Source organism: Podarcis cretensis, assembly GCF_951804945.1.
Source record: "Podarcis cretensis genome assembly, chromosome: 14".
Lineage (NCBI taxonomy): Eukaryota > Metazoa > Chordata > Lepidosauria > Squamata > Lacertidae > Podarcis > Podarcis cretensis.
The window spans coordinates 23,440,195-23,465,376 of NC_137183.1; the positions used below are offsets into that span (position 1 = coordinate 23,440,195).

Below are 25,182 nucleotides of genomic sequence, written 5' to 3' on the forward strand. Positions count from 1 at the left end.
CCCCAAGTATTTTTACATTTCATCCCTGAGTGTAAGCAGTGTGTGCATTGAATCATGAAGGCACAAGTTTGCACACACAGAGAACATTGGATTGCATTGGTTATTTTTTTAATAGGTATGACTGATGGTATTACATTTTTCATGAAGTCAGATGAAAATGAGCATACCTTGTAACTTGTGTGTGTAGGTTTTTTGGTTTTACATTATCCCTTGTTTACATTGCTTTAAGATCTCTAAGATAACAGTCTGCAGGGCTCTTCCAAGAAGTTCTGCTGTCACCCATTGGGATAGAGGAGGTACATGGATAAACGCTGCTCTTCCGTTACCATAGTAAAGAGAGGTATAATAGATGTAATCACAAACGTACCTGCAGCATGGAGGAAATGTATACTTAAAACTACACAATATGTATGCTTAATTATATACAGTACTTTTAACAGTTAACTCCATCTTGGTATTGAGGACTAGCTTTCAGACAACGCATCAGAAGAGGTAAGGTTGCAAACTGCTTAAAAGCATCTCAGTACAGCAAACAATTTCAAGAATATCTGCACAGCTGTCCTTTATCTAGCACCAGAAAATTTGCATTATAAAAATAGTATTATAATCACAGTAACCCAAATTCAGTGATGCGTTAGGCACAGAAGTGCCAAATCTCATTCAGTAAAAGATTCCCTACATCGTGGATGGAGAACCTTTGGCCCTCCAGATGTTGCTGGACTGAGATTCTAGTCAATCCTGGCCATTGGCCATTCTGGCTGGGGATAATGGGAAGTCCAGTAACATCTGGAGGACCACACGTTACCCACCCCTGTGCATTTAGGTTCGATCCCAACTTTGAGACTAATGGAGAAGCTTCAAGAAGCAGGTTCTCTGCATGCATGGACCAAGGTGCTAACCTGAGAAAATGCTGCATCAGATCCACCTTGTGGTTAACTTGGGGTCCTAAAAGTTTAGATCATGTTCCATTAAGTATTGGCCAGTATACACAAAAGATACTGTTTTCTCAGATCTTTCCAAATTTTGATGTGTTTGACTTTTGGGAATATTTCCTAGTTGAATCATGTCTCCCACAACTGACATGGTTTCTCAATACAGCAAGTAATTTACCTTCCTGCATCTCTGGAAAAAATTACATCCATCCCTTCCACCTGAACGTTTTTCCAGACACACTTCAAATTAATTGTAGAGTCTATTCTTTCTGGGCCTTCTAAGACACAACAACCTTTTTCTGGACAAAATCCACAAGCATCCATTTCTTTATAGCCTTTGTTCTTCCCACACTGCTCCAGAATGATGATTGCTTTAGAAGTAGAAACCAGGCCAATATGAATCATAACCTGTAGGTTGCCCCACAAGAGAGAAGATAGGAAATAAGTTCTGATATACAGTATATAATGAATCTGCCCTGGCCTTGTGTGAAATACAGACTTGCTATAGAGAACCTTGTCCCTGGAAATATATGTTTTCACAGCGTTGGGGAGAAAGTCATGGTTTTTTTGGTCTATTTATTTATTCATTCAAACTATTTGTATGTTACTTTTTAGGGCCAGGCCCTCACAAAGTAACATGCATGATATCAGATGCATTAAGGACATCAGATATATACAGTTACTATGAGAAAAACAAGTAATTAACACTCCTGAAGGGCAGCAGTGAAGAAAAGGTTTTTCTAAGCCCTGTTGCTGAAAAGATGAGATGTAAATCAGAAGGAAGTTGAGTAAAAGGGGGCGGGGGTGGCTACCGGCAAGAAGGCAGAACACCGCATGTCTGCTAAAGGGGGTGCAGGTATATGCGTGAAAATGGTCCTGAAGGCAGGAATGGAGAGCCCTCCAGTTGTTGAACTATAACTCCCATTACTTCTTCCTGTTGGCCATGCTGGCTGGGACTGATGTGAGTTAAGAGTCCAATACCATCTGAAGAGTCACAGATTCCTCGTCCCTGCTGTAAGATAACCTGGTCCCAATATGTTTAGGGCTTTAAAGATTAATCCCAGCAGTTTGTCAAAAAAATAATAATGAATCTTCTGAAGATTACACAAAATATTTTGAGAATCTAAAGCTTAATTTTAAATTGAGTCCTCTAGTAGTATTTTCACTTACTTGGGGCTGAAGGGTTGCCCATGCTTGACAGACAATCTCTCTTGCTTTTTTGTAAGCCACTGGCAGTTCCATGATGTGTAGGTCTACATCACTTCCAAGACCAATTCTGGCCAGTTCCTGTGTTGGAGTGAACAACTTATGTTGTGTTAAAATATTTGATGTTTCAGAGGAAGCTGTACAGCTAAACTTTGTGGCCCAGCTTCTCCTAAACCCCATTTCTTAGTCATGGCTGATCAGCATGCAGAAGGAGGAGATGGCCTAAGCAACCACGAACTCATCATCCTTCCTTTTTAAACGTATAAGAGCCTTGTCTGATAGAGCAGAGCTGTTCTCAACTTTTGAAGGTAGACATAACCATGTTTGTATAAATTACCAATGCAATGTTTAGGAATTCCAAATGCGTAACAGAGAAAATAGCCGCTCACCTGGGACTGCGGGTGAGCAGCCGTTGTTGCATGGCATGGCTGCAGTGGCTCCAGGGAGGCTGCCATCTTCTGGCACAGCCAGGGGAGGAAACAGCTGGCACTGCCAACCTCCGGCCGTATCGGGCCCTCGGATAAGGACGTACAGTGTACACTCAGCCAATCAGAGCCAGGGGCTTGGGGGCTGTGAGCAGCCCACCCCGAGCCTATTTAAGGGGGTGGCTAGGTGTTGGCCACCCTGTTGGCCAAACGTATGGTCCTCCAGGTGATCTTGGAGGGTCATCGCTGGCTGGGACTGATGGGAGTTGGATTCCAAAAACTTATGGAGGGCCACAGGCTCCCCAACCTTGCCCTATGGGGAAGCTGCTGCCATGTCATCTTCCATGTTTCCACAATCTGCCTTTCCTGTGTACTAGCTACTAAAACTCTTCTCCATGCTCTGTTGGCCCTGGCCCCCCAACTACTTGCTGTTTTGATAATTAAATGTGTGTCTCATAACGCACTTCCCAGGGACCTGTCCTTGTTTGGAAGAATCTCTATCTTCCTTTTCAAGTTGGAAGGTCCCAGTGTTTCATTTATTGTACAGAACCCAAGGTGGCACAGAAGGAGCCGCAGACTTAAGATTGCCCTGGTACTGGTGTGTGAATGGGGCAAGCTTGTTCTTGAAGGTTGGCTTCCTGAGTAAACTGTTACAATTTCCTTGTCAGCGGAAACATTGATTAGCTGTGCTCAATAAACTGTTTGACATAAACAAGCAAACAATTCTTGCAGGCGAAGTAAACACATTAGGAGAACACAGCCAGCTGTGTTTTTCCTGTGGCACGAATGGTCTTGGAGAGGCTCTTGCATCATCTTGCATAAGAATGCAGCATTGTTTGCCTGTTTTTCCAAAAGTAGATCCATGCCAGCTTACAATTAGCATTTTATTTTCTCACACACATTTGAATTTCTCTGTGTTTAATGAGACACTCTTCTGTGACTGGTTAGGCCAGGGTCAGATGGCCGCATGTAACCTCTCCCCGCCCCCCCCTTTCCATGCAAGAAACCGAGGCCAAATAATAGATTGGAAAGCTACTACTACTGTTTGCTGTCCATGGTAAGCAAGAAGAAAGGTTATTTGATCAAAAGCTGAGGACAGAAAAGAATTTGTAAACTAGAAACAACTTTAATGCTTCTGCAGCAGGGGTCAGCAGACTTTTTCAGCAGGGGGCCAGTCCACTGTCCCTCAGACCTTGTGGGGGGGCAGGACTATGGTTTTTTTTTTGGGGGGGGGAATGAACAAATTCCTATGCCCCACAACCCAGAGATGCATTTTAAATAAAAGCACAAATTTTACTCACATAAAAACACGCTGATTCCTGGACTGTCCAGGGGCCTTAGTTTGCCTACCCGTGTTCTACAGAGTTCTCCCATCTCCAAAACATGCAGAACATAGCTCTTTTAGCAGGCATAGAAATCTCGGTTTGCTTGGGACAAATAGGGATGCCATCAATATAAAGAGAGAAGAGGTTAGGGCTGGTGTGTGTGCAAAAAAAACCTATTATTTGTGGAATCTGAACCTATTGAATTGTTTTTCAAGCCTGAATACACCAGCATCTTCAGCTACACTCAAAAGTAAATTTCTCAACCAAAGAGGAAAGAGACTTTAATGTGTCTTCTACTGCAGGGCTTTGGCATGTTTAATGATATACAGCTTTCACTTATCTTATGTCATTTTTCAGCACTGCAAGAAACCAAAAATAGTCTTCAAAGAAATGCTCTGTTTCATTAGTTTATTTTGGCTTTAGACTGCACTAATTTGCAAATAAATGGCACTTAATTTTCCTCCAAAATAGTATACCGTACTCTAAAATAGGGGCCAAACACTACCAGAAAACAATGTGTCGAGCTATTAAGTGATTATTCTTGTGGTTTCAGGCACAGAGCAAGCTAGGGCTAGGATAAATAATTATTATTAATTTATTAGATTTCTTACCCACCCTTCATACCAAGGTCCCAGAGTGCATTACAACAATTTAAAATACAATATTAAAATCAGTTAGAAGAAATTATGATCAAGAGAATAGGGTGGATCCTAAAATAAATATCTCAAGTGTCAAAAGCCAGGTTAAATAGAAGTGTCTTCAACATATGAGAAACAACCACATAATGAAGCTAGGCTTTCTCTATGGGGAGGAAATGCCACAGTTTATGGGCTGCTAGGTGGCGCTGTGGGTTAAAGCCTCAGCGCCTAGGACTTGCCGATCGAAAGGTCGGCGGTTCGAATCCCTGCGGCGGGGTGCGCTCCCGCTGCTCGGTCCCAGGGCCTGCCAACCTAGCAGTTCGAAAGCACCTCCGGGTGCAAGTAGATAAATAGGGACCGCTTACCAGCGGGAAGGTAAATGGCGTTTCCGTGTGCGGCTCTGGCTCGCCAGAGCAGCGATGTCACGCTGGCCACGTGACCCGGAAGTGTCTCCGGACAGCGCTGGCCCCTGGCCTCTTAAGTGAGATGGGCGCACAACCCCAGAGTCTGTCAAGACTGGCCCGTATGGGCAGGGGTACCTTTACCTTTACCTTTTTACAAAGAATGCACCATTCTTGGTTGTCACCTGGAAGTACCAAGAGGGTCCTCTCTACTGATCTTAACACCCAAGAGCATCTGTAGGGAAGGAGGCAGTCTTTCAGATATTTAAATCCTAAGTAGTTTTAGATCTCCTGGATTGCTTGAAATATTGACAATTTAGTAAGGAAGTTCTGGTTCAGTGATTTGGGTTCAAAATTTCACTGGGTGTACAATAAATTTCCTATCCAGAACACAAAGAACATAATGCTTTATTAATACTATAATTTCCCCACTTAAAATTTCATCAGTTTTTGCTTATGTTTTGATTACAAAGAAATAATTCCAGGTAGTGAAAAATACCCTACCTTTGAATGCAAGAGAAACACAAAGCTACACCGGAATATTGTTCCTTTTTGTACTTCAACATAAAGGGCATTCTTACCTTTGCTGCTTCCCAGCTAGAGTTAACAAGATGCTGTCGAAAAGGACCAAAGCCTGAAAGCAAATAAGTATAATTAAAACCTTAAAATTCATAAATTCCTGATCTTGTCACGATTTGTTCCCTTGGCTAACTTCTGCTGTGAGTTGTTTATTGAATGGTTCTTGAGATTTTTACAGTAAAAGGTTCCCTTATCTCAGCTTCTCAATGACAAACAGATTAGTCTCTATTTCCTATTGTCTCCACAGACACCCTCACTTCAGGTTACAGGCATGTGTTCAAGTTCTGTGTCACACAAATTTAACTATTTACAATTAACACATAGCTGAATCACTAAACTTTTTCTTTTTTTTTGCTATTTTTTTCTGGTAATATTCCTGTAATATTTTTCATAGCAAATTAAAAAAAAAATACAGTTAATAATTCTGCTCTGAAAAAGACTTTGTATCTGAAAGCATGTTTTAGTTGCTGTATTTTAATAGTTGCTGTGTTTTATTGTTAGATTTTATGTTGTAAGCCTCCCCAGGAGCATGAATTCATGAAGAGCTGGAACGGATGGATGAATAAAGAGATACAGAGGTGTAAGTAGTATAAGGGGAAGAGATCTATCCTCTACTCCACAATCCACATAGATGTGTAAGAAATGTGAAATTTATCCTTTTAATGTAGACTCTTTGTTCATGAACTGTAAAGATCTAAAAGGTATTTCACGCATTGATCCACATTAGGAGACCTCCCCACTTTACATTTATGCAGGATAGTACATTTAGCTATGGGCTTAATTTTGTACTGAACTAGTGGAAGGATTTTGCCCCTTCTACTCCAGGGATGCAGAATCTGTGCTCCTTCAGATGTTGAAGGACAACAACTCCCAGATTCCTGGCTGCTGACCATTCACAGTAAGGCTGATGGGAGTTAAAAATCCAGCAGTATCTGAAGGGCCACAAGTTCCCCTTCCCTTGCCCAATAAAATTAGAGTTGCAACAGAATCATAGAACCATTATCAATTATGCAGCAGCTTTTGAAATAATGCTAGTTTTAATGCAAGTTCTTATAAAAACTACAGTTCACAAGTAACATCTTAAAATGCATTCTGGCTCTATCAGGGAAGAAACCTAAGATGGTGTCTCTTCGGGTATGATACATAAATCCATCATCTAAAGACAAAGTGTGCTGCTTGCTTCAGAACTATAAGGCTTCTTAAAAACTCAAATGCAAATTTTGTCCAATTTTGTTCCAGTTTTGAGATTCTTTTTAAACTAACAAGCTGACAATTTTTCATGCCTTTCTACATTACACACATTATCTTCTGCCCAAGAGTTCTTGCCACAGAGAGGGAATATCAGTATATCTTTCTATACAGAAAAACATATTGGTGCCCCACCCCTTATATTCAGTAACGCAGGATAGTATGGTTGAAGTTATCATATTCCGGTTTCTCAACAGCTCTGTGATTTGGGTTAGGCAAAAAACGAGAAAAGGGCCAAAGATGGCCTAGTGAGTTTTAGGATTGATCAGGAATTTGAACTTGGGACATCAAGTACAATATTTTGCCAGGTATAACACAGGGAACAGATGAAACGTTTGAGAGGAAAAACAGAGATATGGTTCTGTATCTGCTTCACTGCTTTTTCAGTAAAAGAAATGGGGGGCTCACCAGAGTTGTACAACATCAAGTTATGAGCTAGCTGAGTGAATGTGCAGCCTGCAACTGTGGCTATAAGAAACCTCTGCCGAGGGTTTAGCTGTTCTATTAAAAGAAGTGACTTCATTATGAGCTCTTCAAATATTGGAGTGTCGAAAACAACACAGGGATCATATTGACTGAATAATATTGGCTACTAAAACCAGAAATGGTGCCAACAATTTTGTTTCAAGCAGGTGAAAAAGTGACTGAGGCATTTAGTGATGACACTGCAGTACCTCTAAACTGCACCTGCACATTTAACAGAAAGATATGGGACATAAAACATAATGCTGCAGTGTGATGTTCTCCTGTTTAGGGTTTTGGCCAGCCAGCAGTGCCATTCCGTGCCCAATAAGCGTACTGATTGGGCTGTTTGCTCTCCCCCCTTTTAGGTTTCCTTGGGGGGCCATTTCCATGTGCAGACCTTGGGGCTCTCCAGACCTGCTGATACCACCCCCTTCTGCATGGGTGCTGCTGTTCTGGATTTTAATTTGTTGCTGGTTATTGTAGTTAAGGAAAAGGAGAAGAAGGTGATCTCAAAGAGCAAAGGTAGTTGTCTTGGCCTATAAGAAAGACCCCAAAGTCCATATTGGACTTTTCCGGTTTATAAAATAGCATGCAAGCTTTTGAGTTTCCCCAGAATCTTCCATCTTAAAACTTACCAGAATCAAACATGGATGGCTTAAAAAACACCAGCAGCCTTTTCTTTTCATGCAAGTTAAGCCTATTGATGACTACTAGCCATGATGGTGTCCTACCTCTACCTTCAGAGGGAGTGTGTATCTGAATACAGTGGTACCTTGGTTCTCGAACACATTAGTTGTTGAACAAATCGGCTCCCAAATGCTGCAAACCCGGAAGTAAGTGTTCCGGTTTGCGAACGTTTTTCGGAAGCCGAATGTCCGACGCGGCTTCCACTTGAGTGCAGGAAGCTCCTGCATCCAATCGGAATCTGCGCCTTGGTTTCTGAATGGTTTCGAGAGTTGACTGGATTGCCGGAACGGATTAAGTTTGAGAACCAACGTACCACTGTACTAGTTGCTAGGAATCACAACTGGGAAGAGGGTTGTTGCATTAATGCCCTGCTTTGCATACTTCCATAGGTATAAATCTGGCTACTGTGGTAGCAGGATGCTAGACCCGATGGGCCTTTGGCCTGATCCAGCAGCCTTCATCTTATGTTCTTATATTCTCTTCCCTATATGTTTTTAAAACATCTAGTCTGATGTTTGCATACGATTTTATGACATTTCGGGTGGCCAAATAAATCTATTTCCCTCATATGGACATTAAAAATGGATATGTATAATTTCGTTCAGATTACGGCAACACGGGGTTGGACTAGATAACCCTTGGGATCCCTTCCAACTCCACAGTTCCACAATTCTACAGAAAGCTTAAGTGGTTTCGTCATTCCCACTTCCTCATCCAAGTCACCTAATACTATGGAGCGTCTGAAATGTTTCTGCCTAGGCTGCCTGGGAGCTATTTTAAGAAACATAAAAATAATCTTAAATTGTGTGCTAACTGAAAATGGCTAGATTCAGATTCTCTTTGACGCCACTTCATTCTCAGTCCTGTGTCCTCAGATGGCCTACAGTGGAAAACTATCCAGCAACTCACATGTCAAGCCTATACGTAATGATTGCCTTTAGAGCAGCTAGTGGCGTAACAGTGAGCAAGAGTGTGCAGTGGCATTCCAGGAGAGTTTCAACCTTTTAAAGCTCAGTCTCTCTCTCTTAACTGATTGCATCTTCACTGGTGATTCAGCATTAACTATAACTGAAAAGAAATTATCCAAAATTGGCTCCAGGGACTTGGATGTTCCGGATTGCTATTTCAACACACTGTTTATATATTATAGTGTTGGGGTAATAAAACAGTGTGTGTTATTTCCTCTGATTTTTATCTCCTTGTTTTGAAACTGAGAAGTTGAAATTTGACATGTGTTGGCTCTAATTTTGGACCTTGATGTGGAACTGGGAAGCAGTCTTGCTCTATAGCTCTTTTTAGGCAACACTTTTCTAGTTTTACCCTAGAGGCTAAATAGCCCGCACAGGAAAAGATATCAACAGATATTTTCGGAAGTGACAGGAATAACGAACGGCAAGCTTTCTTGGATAAAGAATAGCATGCATTTTCTTTTACCCCACTGACATACCATCTGATCTTTTTTAGCAAGTTGCAGCAGTGAGCTATTTTCCATTTGGAAATGTTGGTATGTCCAGTTGCTAGTTGTTTGTGTGTCTGTGTGTGTCTTTGGAGTTGTTTATGACAAAGAGCAGACCAGTGTATGCACATTCCATGCATGGCTAAAAGAGGACTAAAAAAATTGAGCCTTACCCGTGACAACCACCGTGTCAGAATTGATGTCCATTTAATTTAAATCCTTTACGTTCCGGACACCAATAACCAGCTCACTCTTCACTGGTATCATGCTTGATCACAGCTGACCTTATTATATTCTTTTACCATCTGTTCCAAAATGTCCATCTTCCTATTGGTCAGTGGAAAAACACTTCACCAAACTGGGACTGTTCTGGTTTCACATGATGTGGGATAATTTTAATTACACAAGCCCTGGAATATTGATGGTTACAAAGATCCTTATGCTTTCTCCCCTTTCAACTATGCAGAATGACTTAACTACATAATCTTAGCTATTGATTTCAAATCTAACCTGATTAGAAATAATCCAATCACTTTTATTTTTGTATGTCTCTGTTGCATAGTGATGCTGAATTAATAAAATAAGTCTACCTATTACTTATAAATTTGGGCTTTTATAGTCCACTATAAAAGCCAGTGCTCTGTAGAAGCAATTTTAGTTATCTTTTATTTAGTTATGTCTCTATATCTTGCTTTTCCAGGCAAATAGTCTTGACAAAGTGGCTTACAATATAAACAGCCTCTCTGAGGCTCTTTCATGCCCCTCTTCTTTGGAGATCAGGGTGGCATACTGTCATCATAAAATAACACTAAAATAATTTAAATCACAGTTAAAAACCACAAAGACACATAAAAATACGGTATAAAAACCATTTTCCATTTTAAACTGAAGCATCTATAACTACTATAGGATTAGAACCAATGCTTGCGAATCCAATGAAGCTGATTTTGGCTAAACATTAGGAGAGCTTTTCCAATGGACCTAAATTCAGCCTCGTCCTTTTTAAATGGGTCTCGTCGCATCTGGCTTAATTTGAAACCATAGTATCCCACCTCCAGCCATTCCCATAATGCATCTGGTTGTATGTGGGTTATGGTATTGCTAATCACGCCTATTTGGTGTATAGGGGACTAGAAGCTATTGTACAAAGTGCATGCTAATTTTTTTTTAGAGCATAAGAAGAGCCCTGCTGTATCAGCCCATCCAGTTCAGCATCCTTTTCTTACAGTGGCCAACCAGATGTTGATGGGATGCCCACAATCAATACCTGAGTGCAGTACCTAACAACTCTCACTGAGAAGCCTTACTGCCTCTGACATTGGGGGTAGAGCATAAACAATGTGGTTAGTAGCTATGGATGATAGCCTCATTCTCCATGAATTTGTCTAATCTGTTTTTAAAGCCACCAAAGTTTAAAGCCATATTCCCCCCCCCCCCAAGAAGGCTAAAATATGGACAGTTGGAGTGCATGCTATTGCGGTTCCTACATTGCTGTGGACACTGCAGCTATTAAATCATACATTTTTATGAGCTTGGACCACTACAATGTGTTGCATGTGCAACTACCTTTGAAAACGATCCAGAAACTGCAGTTCGTTTGGGATATGGCTTTGAAACTGCTAGATGGGACCAGGTGATAAATTTTTTTTTTGCCATCTTCACTAGATCCCAGTTCATTTCTAAGCTCTACTCAAGGTGCTGGTTTTGATTTTTTAAAGCCCTTGGGAGCAGGGCACCAGAAATACTATCTTATTCTACATGTGAACCTTGAGATATTGGCGTCCAAATATCCTCCTCTGAAGGAACTGCAGGAGCCTTTTCAGTGGTGGCACCCTAGTTGTAGGATGTCTTCCCCAGAAAGTCTTGCCTAGGACCTACTTTGCTGTTGTTTCAGGCCAAGGCTGATTTTAAATATCTTCCCATTATTATATTTCCCCACGACTTTAAATCTGTTTTAGCTGTAAGCTTTTACTCTGTGGTTTGTGTTTCTTTGCCACAATACATAAGGATACCACCACCACCCCACAAAAAAAACCCCCTCGTTTTGTCTCACTGGAGGCTATTTTGTGGTGAATACATGCACACCTGTATGTATTTGTCATGTGTATTTATTTTTAAGTGGTTTTTTTTGGGGGGGGGAGGGGGTCTTGAATTAAAAGTCAAATACGAATAGATTTCTTTGGCAGGAGGGCATTTTGTGGGGAATATACACGGCTTCCCATCCAAGAGCCGGTAGATTTGTCGCAATTGTTTTTTGAGAGGATATGTGGAGAATACCAATTGCCTCACGGGAGGCTATTTCCCCCGCTTCCCGCCGAAAACGCTAAGGCAACCTATATGCACTCCGTGAGCTGACTGAGATTTCGACGGTCGAAGTGGGTGTGAACGGCAGGAGCCATGAGGGAGAGACTGGCGATGGGCGGCTCTGAGGGCCGGCGGAGGAGGAGCAGCAGCAGGGAGGCTTTAGAGCCGCCCCGGAGGAAGTGATGATGGCGGCTGCGGTGGCCCCTCAGAAGCGGGCGGGAAGCGCCGCCTCAGGCCGTCCGGGTAAGAGGGACTGCGAAGCGCTGGCTCTCGCTTCTCTCGGGGCTTCATTCTCACACGGCTTTCAGCTTCGGGAAAGGGGTGTTTTTCTTTTCGTGTTTTGATTTTTTGAGAGGTGTGTGTGTGTTTCGTTGTGTGCATATTTTAATCCGATTACAGCAACAAGGGCAGCGACTAAAAGCACAGCGCATTTCCCTCTCCTTTCGCGCTTGAGAAATCAAGACCGCAACTGCGTGCCGAACCGAAGGTTGAAAACACGCCATCCCTCCTCCGCAAAGAACCATGGGGACTGTAGTTTACCCACACCGGGAAGCTACAGTGCCTAGCCCCCTTAACAAACTTCAATTCCCAGGGTTCTCTGCGTGAAGATATATGTTTTTGTTTCACGCACAGAAATCCTGCTTCCTCCCCACCCCCGCCGCCAGCTTCTCGGCTTGTAAATGCTGAAAGCCCCAAATTTCTTACCTCCCTTCACCAAAGTATAGCATTTTATGATGTGAGAATCTTTACCTCAGGGCAGGCGGGGCAATGGGGTCCCTCCCTCATTTTTAGTCAATATATGCAATAGTTTATTACAACATTTTTTCCTCCAAGGAAACTAGATGTGATGTACATAGTTCACCTACTCTTCATTTTAGCTTCACAATTCTGTGGTGCAGGTTAGACTGAGAGGCAGCGACTGGCTAAAGGCCACCTTTTCGGCACCGTGGCTGAGTTAGTCTTTGAACCCTGGTCTCCCAGGCCTTAGTCCTTTTCTCTTTAAGGTTTTGTGACCCACAGAAGTATTAATGCTCTGGATGTTCTCCTATTATAGTAGGAATCTTTTAGATCCTCCTTCCAGTAGTTTTTGACCCCATAGATACAAAATGTCCTTCATAGACCACTGGATCCCATTTTAAGTTTTGGCCCATTAGCATTGGGGCTACTTCCAAACTGCTATTTGTGGATGGCTTTCAGTTCTCTAACCACAAATTCAGGTTTTGCAATCAAAGTGAATTGGGTACCCTTCCAGGACTTTGTGCGGTAAGGAAGGTGATGGGGGGAAATGCACTGGAAAGAGTGAGATAACGGTTGCTTCATATAACCTCCCTGCAAACAAATTGGATTGAATGCTCAGTAAACAGCCACATTGTGTAATCTGGTTGCCAGTTCATTTCTTGGCCCAACTGAAAGTGCTCACATTGCAGCTTAACACCCAACATAGACCCCAAATATTTGAAAGACTCTCCTACAGAGCCTCTTGGGTGCTAAGATCAGCAGGGGGTGCCCTCTTGGTAGTTACTCTGCCCTCAGAGTCTCAGTTGGTGATTGTCTGGAACAGGACATTCTCTGTGGCAGCCCCTAAGGTCTGGAACTCTCCCCACAGATGCCTGGCACCTATACCACTTTCAGTGAATGCTGATGACCTCTTTACCCTGGCTTTTGACACTTGAGGTGTATATCTAGAATCACAGAATTGTAGTTGTAAGGGACCATGAGGGGAGGGTCATTTATCTAACCACCTGCAGTGCATGAATCTTTTGTCCAAAGTGGGGCTTAAACCTACAACCCAAAGTTTATAAGAGTCTCATGGTCTACTGACTGAGGTATCCTGCCTTATTTTTAGTGATTGTAATTTGTTTTAAACTGTTATAACCTGCCCTGAGATCTTAAGGTGAAGAGTGGGTAATTAGTAATAAGCATAATAATCTCCCTGTTAAGGAGGAGGGGGTTGCCTGGGGGGAGAGGTAGAGAAGAAGGGGGAGGGATGTTGACGGTAGAAGAGACGGTAGAAGAGAAACATGAAAGACACCCCCAACTTTCAGGGTTATTTTCAAGAACAGGCACACATCCAGGCAGACACCCCATCAAGCTACTTTGCTGTTTTCTTGCATTTCTCAAGCCCTCTCTGTAAAACTAAGGAACTGTTAATTACAGAAGCTGGGGAGGATTTTTGGTGTGGTTTTTTTGGAGGGGGCTGCAAGTTAATGAAATGATGGCACCCAGGGCTCCCCTGAATGTTCCTCTAGTCACCCCAGGGTGCCACAGCACACTGGTTGACAACCACTGGCGTAGGGGATAAAATTGAATGCTGAGTAACCCCACATTGAAGGCTCTATGGGGCCAAAGAGCACTCCCCAAGCATCACCCTCTGGAAGCGACCATCCAAGTAGGACCAGAACCACTCCAAAGCGGTGCTACCCACACCTAACTTGGACAGCTGCTCCAGAAGGGCTCCAGAAGGATACTATGGTTGGTGGTTTGTAAAACTGCTGAGAGGTCGAGGAGAATTAACGGGGACACATTTCCGCTGTTTCTCTCCCAACAAAGGTAACCATGCAGGGCGAGCAAAACAGTTTCTGTGCCAAAACTGGGCCCAGTTGAAATGGATTTAGAAAATCAGTTTCCTCCAAAAGTGTCTGGATCTGGTCTGTGACTACCAGCTTAAGAACCCTGCCCAAGAAGGGGAGATTGGCAACTGGCCAGTAGAATCTACCAGTTAACTACTTTAACATGGGTCCTACTTTTAATTTCTTGGCTTCTGTTTGATTTTTCTTTTGCTTATTTCTGTCTTCTTGGGACCTTTCTGTGTGATTGCCTTTCTCTCTACCCTAACCTGTACTGCCATCTTATTTCTCATTTCCTCATCTCTCATGGGTTCACTGAATAGTCATGTACCCGTCAACCTGCCCATAAGGGTACACATGTTATTATTTATGTTAATATATTTGTCTCCTTCATGGATCACTACCTTGTTGTGGCGAAGGGGCTTGAATAATTCAGAGAAGCTATGAGCTATGCCGTGCAGGGCCACCCAAGATGGACAGGTCATAGTGGAGAGTTTTGACCAAACGTGATCCACCTGGAGCAGGAACCGGCAAGCCACTCCAGTATCCCTGCCAAGAAAGCTCCATGGACAAAGACAACAGGAATATAAAAGTTATGACGCTGGAAGATGAGCCCCTCAGGTCGGAAGGCGTCCAACATGCTACTGAGGAAGAGTGGAGGACAAGTACAAGTAGATTCAGAGCTGATGAAGTGGCTGGACCAAAGCCGAAAGGTCGCTCAGTTGCGGATATGCCTGGAAGCGAAAGGAAAGTCCAATGCTGTAAAGAAAAATATTGCATAGGAACCTGGAGTGTAAGAACCATGAACCTTGGTAAGCTGGATGTGGTCAAAAATGAGATGGCAAGAATAAATATTGACATCCTGGGCATCAGGGAACTAAAATGGACGGGAATGGGCGAATTCAGTTTGGCAAAAGCTGTACTGGGATACAATCTCAAAAATGACAGAATGATCTTGATACGAATCCAAGGCAGACCTTTTAACATCACAGTAACCCAAGTTTATGCACCAAGTACTGGTGCTGAAGAAACTGAAATTGACCAATTCTATGAAGACTTACAACACCTTCTAGAAATGACACCAAAGAAGGAAGTTCTTCTCATTATAGGGGATTGGAATGCTAAAGTAGGGAGTCGAGAGATAAAAGGAACAACTGGCAAGTTTGGCCTTGGAGTTCAAAACGAAGCAGGGCAAAGGCTAATAGAGTTCTGTCAAGAGAACAAGCTGGTTATCACAAATACTCTTTTCCAACAACACAAGAGACGGCTCTACATATGGACATCACCAGATGGGCAGCATCAAAATCAGATTGATTATATTCTCTGCAGCCAAAGATGGAGAAGCTCTATACAGTCAGCAAAAACCAGACCTGGAGCTGACTGTGGCTCAGATTACCAGCTTCTTATAGCAAAACTGAAGAAAGTAGGAAAAACCACTGGGCCAGTAAGACACAGTCTAAATCAAATCCCTTATGAATACAGAGTGGAAGTGAGGAACAGGTTTAAGGATTTAGATTTGGTGGACAGAGTGCCTGAAGAACTATGGATGGAGGTTCGTAACATTACACAGGAGGCAGCAACGAAAACCATCCCAATGAAAAGGAAATGCAAGAAAGCAAAGTGGCTGTCCAGTGAGGCCTTACAAATAGCGGGGGAGAGAAGGCAAGCAAAATGCCAGGGAGATAGTGAAAGATACAGGAAATTGAATGCAGATTTCCAAAAAATAGCAAGGAGAGACAAGAGGGCCTTCTTAAACAAGCAATGCAAAGAAATAGAGGAAAACAACAGAATGGGAAAAACCGGAGATCTGTTCAAGAAAATTGGAGATATGAAAGGAACATTTCGTACAAAGATTACCATAATAAAGGACAAAAGTGGTAAGGACCTAACAGAAGCAGAAGACATCAAGAAGAGGTGGCAAGAATACACAGAGGAATTATACTAGAAATATATGGAGGTCTCGTACACCCCAGGTAATGTGGTTGCTCACCTTGAGCCAGACATCCTGGATAATGAAGTCAAATGGACCTTAGAAAACACTGCTAATAACAAGGCCAGTGGAAGTGATGATATTCCAGCTGAACTATTTAAAATTTTAAAAGATAGTGCTGTTAAGGTGCTACACTCAATACGTCAGCAAGTTTGGAAAACTCAGCAGTGGCCAGAGGATTGGAGAAGATCAGTCTACATCCCAATCCCGAAGAAGGGCAGTGCCAAAGAATGCTCCAACTACCGCACAGTTGCGCTCATCTCACACACTAGCAAGGTTATGCTTAAAATTCTACAAGGCAGGCTTAAGCAGTATGTGGACCGAGAACTCCCAGAAGTGCAAGCTGGACTTCGATGGGGCAGAGGAACCAGAGACCAAATTGCAAACATGCGCTGGATTATCGAGAAAGCTAGAGAGTTCAAAAAAAAATTATCTCCTTCTCCTTCATTGACTACGCAAAAGCATTTGACTGTGTCAACCACAGTAAACTATGGCAAGTTCTTAAAGAAATGGGAGTGCCTGATCACCTCATCTGTCTCCTGGGAAATCTCTATGTGGGACAAGAAGCTACAGTTAGAACTGGATATGGAATAACTGATTGGTTTAAAATTGGGAAAGGAGTACGACAAGGCTGTATAGTGTCTCCCTGCTTATTTAACTTATATGCAGAATTCATCATGCGAAAGGCTGGACGGGATGAATCCGAAGCCAGAATTAAGATTGCCGGAAGAAATATCAACAACCTCAGATATGCAGATGACACAAACTTGATGGCAGAAAGTGAGAACCTTTTAATGTGGGTGAAAGAGGAGAGCGCAAAATATGGTCTGAAGCTCAACATCAAAAAAACTTAAGATCATGGCCATAATCCATGCTCCATGGAGTCACGAAGAGTCGGACACGACTAAACAACAACAACAACAATATATTTGTGCTTAAGGAATATGACATGAGAAGTGACCTTTGCATCCACATAAATTTCTCTTGCCTTCCTTGACATCCCATGGGATTTGGTTTTATCCCAAAACTGTGCAGCAAGTGAATTGTAAGGGTGGTATTCAACTAAGTATTACTCAGAGGAGACATTAAAATAAATTAACATGAGTAAGTTAGGTCTATGCATTACAGTATGTCGAGTGAAACTTAGTTGAATGCCACCCTAAATATTGAGACCTGGATTGAGATTAGTCCTACTCATTTTCAGCATCCACAACGTACATTTTCAAATGTAATTCAGATATTATTGAGGGTATTTTGATCTTCTAGTTTTGTAGAATTTGTATGAAAAAACTTCATGAACACAATCTATTTTAAAACATTGCCCCTGTGCTTTTATAGTACATGAGCAACATTATGTATTCTAAATAAAAAAGCATGCGAAAAATCCTTATCATGCTTTGTGATGAATTTGCCAAGTGACTTCCAGGTTTTAGGTCAAGCACACACAGAGCCTTCTGCTTAGTTACACATTTAAAAGGTTGCCTTTTAAACTTACAAAACTGCAGTCTGGTGACCAGTTTTAGCAAGACACCATTGCTGACAACAGATGGCAAATAGCTCTGATGTAATTCTTATTTGCAATTCATTCTTGTGAAGCTTCACAAACATTTTCATACAATTCGCAAAAAGTGCCTCTCTATGCGTTCATTGCGCTCTGAGACTTCAAGTCAAATTAAAACTAAAAAACATTTTGTATTGTATTGTTGGGATTCCTGTGGGCTCATGTGATGCTTTTGGTAAAATTGCCTTGTGGCAATTTTGAATAAGTGCATGTTTGGAAGCAATTAAAGGTCTGTGTCCTTTAAATAATGCTTATTAGTACATAACAGATGCTGTTTAGAAACATCATGCTTTTTAATAGGCTCTGCTTTCAGACTGAATGGTTGTTTTTCAACCCTGACTGTCAGTCAGAACGCTTAAAGGTATAGCATTGTTTATGCAAAGTCTAAGTCAATTTTCTGCTTTGAAATTAAGCTGCTAATCCCACACCTTTTCTTTCCTTTTTTTACGCATACCAGTAACATATTCTTTTTTCCTCCACCTCCAGTTTTCTATACAGTTATATTTTGGAGATATGTCAAACCCCCATAACTGAAACCTTTATGTCTCTGCTTTATCATTAAAATTGATTTTCTTGTCTCTGATTGATGCCTCAGAATTAAAGTTGGTTGCACAAAACTATACCACCATAAACCTCAGTTGGTCTATTTGTTAGAATTGTTGGTAGTATATTTTTCTTTTCTTTCTTTCTTTCATTTGTGAGCCGCCCTTTTGCCAAATGATATTCAGGACTGCATTCTTTCAGCCTTATTTTCCCATCTGTAATAAATAAATCAGATTTATTTCAAATCAGGTGTGACTGTTCAGACCTTCTTCCTCTCTTTGATGAAAATAATGATGGCTCTGCTTCATATTCCTACTTCAGCTTTGGAAAGCAAAGATTCGAGCAAATTTTCCTATGATATTGCTGCAGCTTGAATTCCTTCTCTAGTTGTATGCAGTTTTATATTTTTATTTTAAAATTATTATATTATTTATGATTTTCAGTTTTATACATTTCAATAATTTTACAATCATTTTAACATTTCAAAACTCGACTTCCTTCCCCCTCTTTCTGCAGTTCCTTAAATTTATTTTTTTATATTTTCTGCATATTCCAAATTAACTTTACTCATTTATTCTATTCATTTACCTTATAAAACTGCAGGTTGTTACAATAATCCTGTCAATGGTCTTATATGTTTACAGTTTACTTGTAAATATTCAATAAACCATTTTCATTCTTTTATAAAAAGTTTGTTATCTTGATTTCTTATTTTTCCAGTAAGTTTTGCCATTTCTGCATATTCCATAAGTTTTTGTACATTCTTCTTTTGCTGGGACTTCTTCTTTCCATTTTTGGGCAACTAACATTCTTTCCGCTGTAGTCACATAAATGAATAAATTTCTATACAGTTTGGATCGTTCCATCCCTATAATTTCCCAAATGAAAGTTTCTGTGTGTTTTTTTTAAAAATGTTATTTTAAACATCTTTTTCAATTCATTAAATATATCATTTCCCAGTAAGCTTTAACCTTACTACAAGACCACCACATATGATAAAAAGAACCTTCTTTTTCTTTACATTTCCAGTACTTATTTGATTTTGATTGATACATTTTATACATTTTTGCCAATTTCCTCGGTGTTAAGTAGGTACTATCGATGTGACATTTTCAAATAATTTTCTCTTAAACCATAGCATGTTGTAAGCTTTATATCCATATTCCACAATCGTTCCCATGCTTCCATATCTATATTATGACCAATATCTATTGCCCAATGTATCATTGAGGATTTTAGTTGCTCATCCTTTGTCTCCCATCCAATAATATCTTATAAATTTTAGATAACACTTTTTCATTACATTGCAGCAGATCTCTCTCCAGTTGTGATATTTGTTCCCCAAACCCTCGTATCCTATCTTTATTAAATACTTAGTTCAAATGATGATATTGTATCCATGTTGTTAATTTTCCTGATAATTCCTTAAATTATTTCATTTGATGCTCTCCTCCCTTGTTTTAATAAATCTCTATAAGTTGTCCACCCTTCTATCATATTATTATTCTTTACCACTATAGCTTCCAACAGTGAGAGCCAAAGTGGTGTTTTTGCCTCTAATAATTTTTTTGTATTTATCACATACTCTATACCATTTTTTTCTAATTATATGATTTGTAAATCCTTTATGTACTTTCACCTTTTGATATCATAAATAAGCGTGCCAACCTAAAATATTATTATGGCCGTCTAAGTCTAAAATATGTGAATTCTCCAATGTCATCCATTCCTTCAACCAACAAAGACAAGGTGCTTCATAATATAATCTCATTTTTTTGTTTTTAATTCCAGATTTTTAAAAACTTACCACATTAGTATTACATCAGATTTGTAATTCTTTAGCAAGCAAGCAGATTTATAAAACTTATCAATCCAGATATTTTCTTCTATGTGATACAACAATCTCCTACCACATAGAATAGAGTGGCTGGGGAAACCCAGCCAGATGGGTGGGGTATAAATAAATTATTATTATTATTATTATTATTGAATTTTTTCATTGTGTGAGATAGGTGTGTAGTTTTTAAACGTAATATAGCTACAAAAAACTGTTTGAATTGGAAGTAAGGGATTTTAAATATTCAAATACTAGTAAAATCTACAATGCTGGATAAATTCCAGGTTAATTTTAAACTCCAGAAAACATCTGTCTGTTTATTACACACCATATTTTTTGCAGAAGATGAATAATAATTTGCATGAAATGCTATATTTCCTAACAGCAAATCTTATCAACAACAAAATCTCATGGGCCAGTAATTTGCTAAAAAGTTCAGGAGTCTCCTTCATTGGTTCTTTATTAGAGGAGTCGCTTTGATAATACTTTGTAATATGTGACAAAAACAAAATATTGAAAAATCCACTATTCCAGCCAATCAGCCTTAGCATACTACATAAGACTGCATTTCATTCCCCCTTCCACTCAGTTTTCCACTTCAGGCTGCCTGTTCCTCAATAGTTAGCATTCTGATTTTTATACTTCTGCAAACCTACATTAACTCCTTCAGCCTTCCTAAACATGCTTGATTGAACCAGTAAAGGCTTTACTCGGGGACAGGCATGATCTCTATTTGAAAGTGGGTAATTATATCATTGATGTACCCAGTGTGGAAATAATTTGATTATTCATCACTTTAACAGCACTGATGTCAGCTGTAGGTTGATATAGTAACTGAAGGTTATGAAGGTCAGGAGGGAGTTTAGAGTGGCTGGAACCTCATCTCTCAATGACAACACAAGGAACATGGGATTCTTATTACAAATAAATCCTTTAAAATACCATGTGAGTCATAAGTGGGTAACTGGCAGAAGATTAGTAGAAGTACCATCCATCATACTAAAAAGTGGCAGGTGTCCCCTTTTCACCGCAAATCTTGCCTCTTTTTTGATTGCTTTGGGATTCTTTCCAAAATCTCTCTTTTGGGTCATTGCCCAAAGGGGGCAGGATTTAACAGTGAAAAGGGGGCAGGGCACCTGTCACTATTTAGTTTGATGGGTTGTAGTCTTACCAGTTTACCTATCATAAGGATGAGTTGCCCTCTTTGTTTCCCACATCTGCCACTACACTAGGAGAATTTGAAGGTTTTCTTAAAGGCCCTTTCATTTGGAGATTTGGTAGCTTCTACGACTTGAAATTCCAGTAAGAACAGCTTTAAGCAAATAAACTTAAGTTTGTGCAATAACCTATGGTCAGTTCTTGACAGAGATCTGGCTTGCTTGCAGAGGTTTGGAACAGAAGATTGGTTAAAATACATATAGGACAGCTTGATGGCCTTTTTATTGAACTTGCAGGATTTTACATAAAAGCATTGTGTTTTTCCTGTTGTACTGTAAAGGCAAAATTCTTTTGGTTATGGAATAATAATATTTCCTGCTGGCTTCAGGCCGTGTTGAATCAGTAATGAGGTGATCCAGGCCTGTGGGTTTGAATGACCATAATTTTAGTTCAAGACAGTAAATAACTATTCTACAGTTAATCAGAACTGTGGTTTTATAGTGGGATTTACATGATGCAGTGATTAAGCAATCATGTCAACATATGCCATTTCCATCCATCTTAAATCTCAAGCAAAGTGAGTTTGGAGGCCACCGTAATTAACTCTAGTGTGTGTCCTATTTCACAAAATTTATTGCAGTTTGAATGGCAGTTTGAATACAAGTCGAATCTAAAATCAAAGTTGTGATTGGTTCCCCCCCCCAGGTGACTATCTTTGGAAAGCAAATGTGTTTATCTGCAAATTTTTTGTGGCATGCTAAGCATTGTTATGCCAACAATTTTCTTTTTTCCTTTCTTTTAAAAAATACTGTTCTTATTTATTTTCATGGTACAGAAGGTAAATATTGAGAAAACAATTGTTACAACAGTAAACAACAAGTAACTTGTCCTCATAAAATTACAGACTTTTATCATGCTATGTGTTAAAGTTTCATTCGATAACTCTAAGAGATCACACCACATTTTCCCATGAGTGCTGGGTGGATTCCTGCCACAGCCTGAACTATGTATGTATTCAATAAACAGTTGCCATATGCTATAAAAGGAATATGGATAGCATTTGCCCTTTGCTGCTTTCACCTGGCATAGTCTGTTATATCAAGAATCATTGTTCAGCCCATCACTGGTTTTCCAACATCTGGCTATCCATACAAGCAGCAGTCAATAGAAAGGCTAAAGAGGTCATCTTTAGGATAATCACGAGCAGACAGGATCCTAAGTGCAAGTGGTGCTATTGCAGGGGACATTATTTTGTTGTATATCAAGCTTATTTATTTGAAAACAGCATTCCAGAAGGGTTTGATGATGTCACAACACCACCACATATGGAAATATGTACCTTTGACTGCGCATCCCCTCCAACAATTTTCTGAGCCATCATTTCCTCCTTTAAAATCTAATGCAAGTGAAATATATGCTATTGAGTTGTCATTCAGTCATTCAGTTCAATCAAATTAAAATGGGATACCTTTTAAACAGTGTAACCCTATGCATGTCTATTCAGAAGTCAGTTCAATTGAGTTTGGTGGTGCTTACTTACAGATAAGCAAGTATAGAATTACAGCCTTAGTTTTGTTTCCTAAATATAAGTCAAGCATGCTATATCAGTTCTCAATTAATTTAGGGCAGTGAATTTTTTTCTAGATAACCAATTTTATTGTCCAAATTTAGGCAGATCTGTGGCAGATGCTTAGGATGCTTTGCAGGTGGATAGATACAGTAAGTACAAAATGTCCTTTTGTACTGGAAGGTGGAAGCTATTATAAAGTATTGTAGAATAAAGGATATGAAAAAAACCTTATGAATCTTCTTCCAATCTCTGTCATGAAGATGTGATTTCCTGTGCCTAAAAGCCTAAGTTTGCAGTTGTTAAAATCAGTTAAACAAGTCCAGAAATAAGTCATCCAAAAAAGGAAATTGGCTGATTGCTTTTAAGATCTCAGTGCTAATTTTAATTGAAGAAAGGACACCTTTTTGGGTGTCTTAGATACGGAGCTCTTTCTCTCTTCCTTTCTGAAACTGGTCTTTTTATGATTAACAGAAGACTCCTAGACAGGGACATAAACTATGTATGTTATTTCCTTTAGATTCAACAGAAATATTTTACTTTTGGTGTGAATGTAGCTAATTACCACATGTAAAAGACCTGAGGCTGCAACCTGCTGGTTTGAGACCTTTGTTGACATTGTTGCTGTAGAATCAGCCTATGTGATGTCATGACCTTGTTTACCAGCTTGGGTTATTTAAGATGGCAGTCCCTCTCAGCTCTGCAGAAATGCAATGGCTAGAATGTCTGGAATCTCTCAAATGCAAGAGGCCTCTTCTTCTAAATATACTCTCTGGATGGTTGCACTGTATCTTTTCTGCGGTTGCAGAGAACCCCTCATATTTTTTTATTCTCATTTCCCCCCTTTGTTGGTGAGGGTCATATAAGTTTGTTCTGTTTTAAATAGATTCAAACTGGTTTATTGTAGCTTTTCTGGCTCAATATTCTCTTAACACGTAGCTGTGGATGAATAGCTGTTTTAAATGTAATCCAGCAATTTAAATTGGCTACAAAGTTCTCCTTGGAATTTTGGAATCTCCAGTTACAGAGCTGTTGAAAGAGACACTCCATAACCCAGGCAGTTGCAGAAAACAGTATCTAAGTAGAAAAAGGAAATTGGCAAATTTTATCCCACCCCCACTTTTGGATTTTTTTTTTTACTTCTCTCTCATCACTCTGTGAGACAACAGCAAGAGTTGTTTTGACTCAAGCATTACTCAAAATAAATGAATCTTTAGAAAACCTGACCAAGCAGAGCACGGAGAATACCAAACAACTGACAGAACTTACAACAAAATTGGACTTGAATACGAAAAGTATTACATCTAACACAGAAACCATAAATAAATTGGTTCAAGAAAACGCTACAATTCGAAAAATTGCAGAAGAGGCTAAAGCTACTGCTGAAAATACGCAGGAAAGTTTAATACCAGTCTGCAAGAAGTTGGACCAACATGAGGCGGCCCTGTCTTTGTGGGAGATGCAGAGGAAAGAGAGGAATTTGAGATTTAGGCTGGTCCCTGAAAGTGAAGGGGATAACCTAGTGGACTTTCTCACAAAAGAGTTATCAGAATTTTGGCAGGTAAATTCAGAGGGAGATGACTTTAAGATAACAACTGCCTTCAGATTGGGTAGAAGGGAAGGCGGGAAGATTCCAAGGGACTGTCTGATAACTCTGAGATCCAAAGAGGAAAGAGACAAAATTTTAAATCTACATTACCAGAGAACCCTTCAGATTGGAAATGCTTCTGTTCAAATTTACAAGGACATCCCAAAATACATTCTGCAGTTAAGAACTTATTTTAAGAATTTGGTTGACCTGCTGAAGAAGAATAACATACCCTTCAGGTGGGAATTTCCACAAGGCTTGTCCTTTAATTTCAAAGGAAAAAAAGTCAAAATAAGAACAGTGCAAGATAAAGAACGATTCCTAGACAGAAACGAGGAGGACCTTGTGAAAGGAGCCCTTGACTCGACCTCTGATGCAGACCTTGGAAACTTGACATTTGGACTGAAATCACCTTTGGAAGAAGATCAGCTGCAGGGAGCAGCTGGAGGCAACTAACTAATAATGTCTCTGCAATTTTTAACCTGGAACTGTAATGGGCTCAACCTTCCCAGAAAAAGGCGTGAGGTTTTTCATATTTTGAAAAGAGAACAATTGGCTTTGATATGTATACAAGAAACTCACATAACAAGGGCACATAGAAGATTACTTATAAATAAAAGATTAGGACAGGAATTTATCTCATCAGATAAAGTCAAGAAAAGAGGAGTGGTGATTTATGCAAAGGAAAAATTGGACCCAAAATTG

At 40.1% G+C, this 25,182-nt stretch overlaps 2 protein-coding genes across 8 annotated transcripts in view; one reads left to right on the top strand and one right to left on the bottom strand.

Annotated features, from left to right (window-relative positions):
* Positions 1–86: 86 nt before the first annotated feature.
* Positions 87–11,801, bottom strand: PGPEP1L (pyroglutamyl-peptidase I like). Of its 4 annotated transcripts, none has more exons than XM_079954418.1 (6): positions 11,696–11,801; positions 9,536–9,689; positions 5,509–5,561; positions 2,103–2,219; positions 1,111–1,340; positions 87–367 (listed from the first exon to the last, which is right to left on the bottom strand). In XM_079954418.1, the coding sequence occupies exons 2-6, from the start codon at positions 9,567–9,569 to the stop codon at positions 199–201; spliced, it is 603 nt and encodes a 200-aa protein (XP_079810544.1). In that variant the 5' UTR covers positions 9,570–9,689; positions 11,696–11,801; the 3' UTR covers positions 87–198. The 4 variants fall into 4 exon arrangements, with proteins under 4 accessions (XP_079810544.1, XP_079810543.1, XP_079810541.1 ...); XM_079954417.1 differs by lacking the exon at positions 11,696–11,801 and adding an exon at positions 11,129–11,371; XM_079954415.1 differs by lacking the exon at positions 11,696–11,801 and adding an exon at positions 10,929–11,371.
* The window catches only part of LOC307203478 (protein FAM169B-like), a 55,277-nt gene continuing 41,867 nt past the window's right edge, over positions 11,773–25,182 (top strand). For 3 of the 4 annotated variants that reach the window (XR_013833221.1, XM_079954354.1, XM_079954355.1), the window contains exon 1: positions 11,779–11,909. Coding sequence is in view for 2 of the 4 variants with exons in the window: in XM_079954354.1 (XP_079810480.1) it covers positions 11,849–11,909 (61 nt within the window). In the remaining 2 variants the exon portion in view is untranslated. Of the gene's footprint in view, positions 11,910–25,182 lie in introns of all 4 variants that reach the window. The other variant, XM_079954356.1, reaches the window with a different exon arrangement.

What these genes read in the sequence shown, in the direction of transcription:
- PGPEP1L (XM_079954418.1), bottom strand. Translation starts at nt 9,569, where the DNA reads ATGGACATCAATTCTGACACGGTGGTTGTCACGG. An exon ending in TGACACGGTGGTTGTCACGG is followed by an intron (nt 5,562 to 9,535) that starts GTAAGGCTCAAT and finishes ATTTGCTTTCAG; the next exon opens with GCTTTGGTCCTTTTCGACAG. An exon ending in TTTTCCAGAGATGCAGGAAG is followed by an intron (nt 368 to 1,110) that starts GTAAATTACTTG and finishes TCCATGCTGCAG; the next exon opens with GTACGTTTGTGATTACATCT.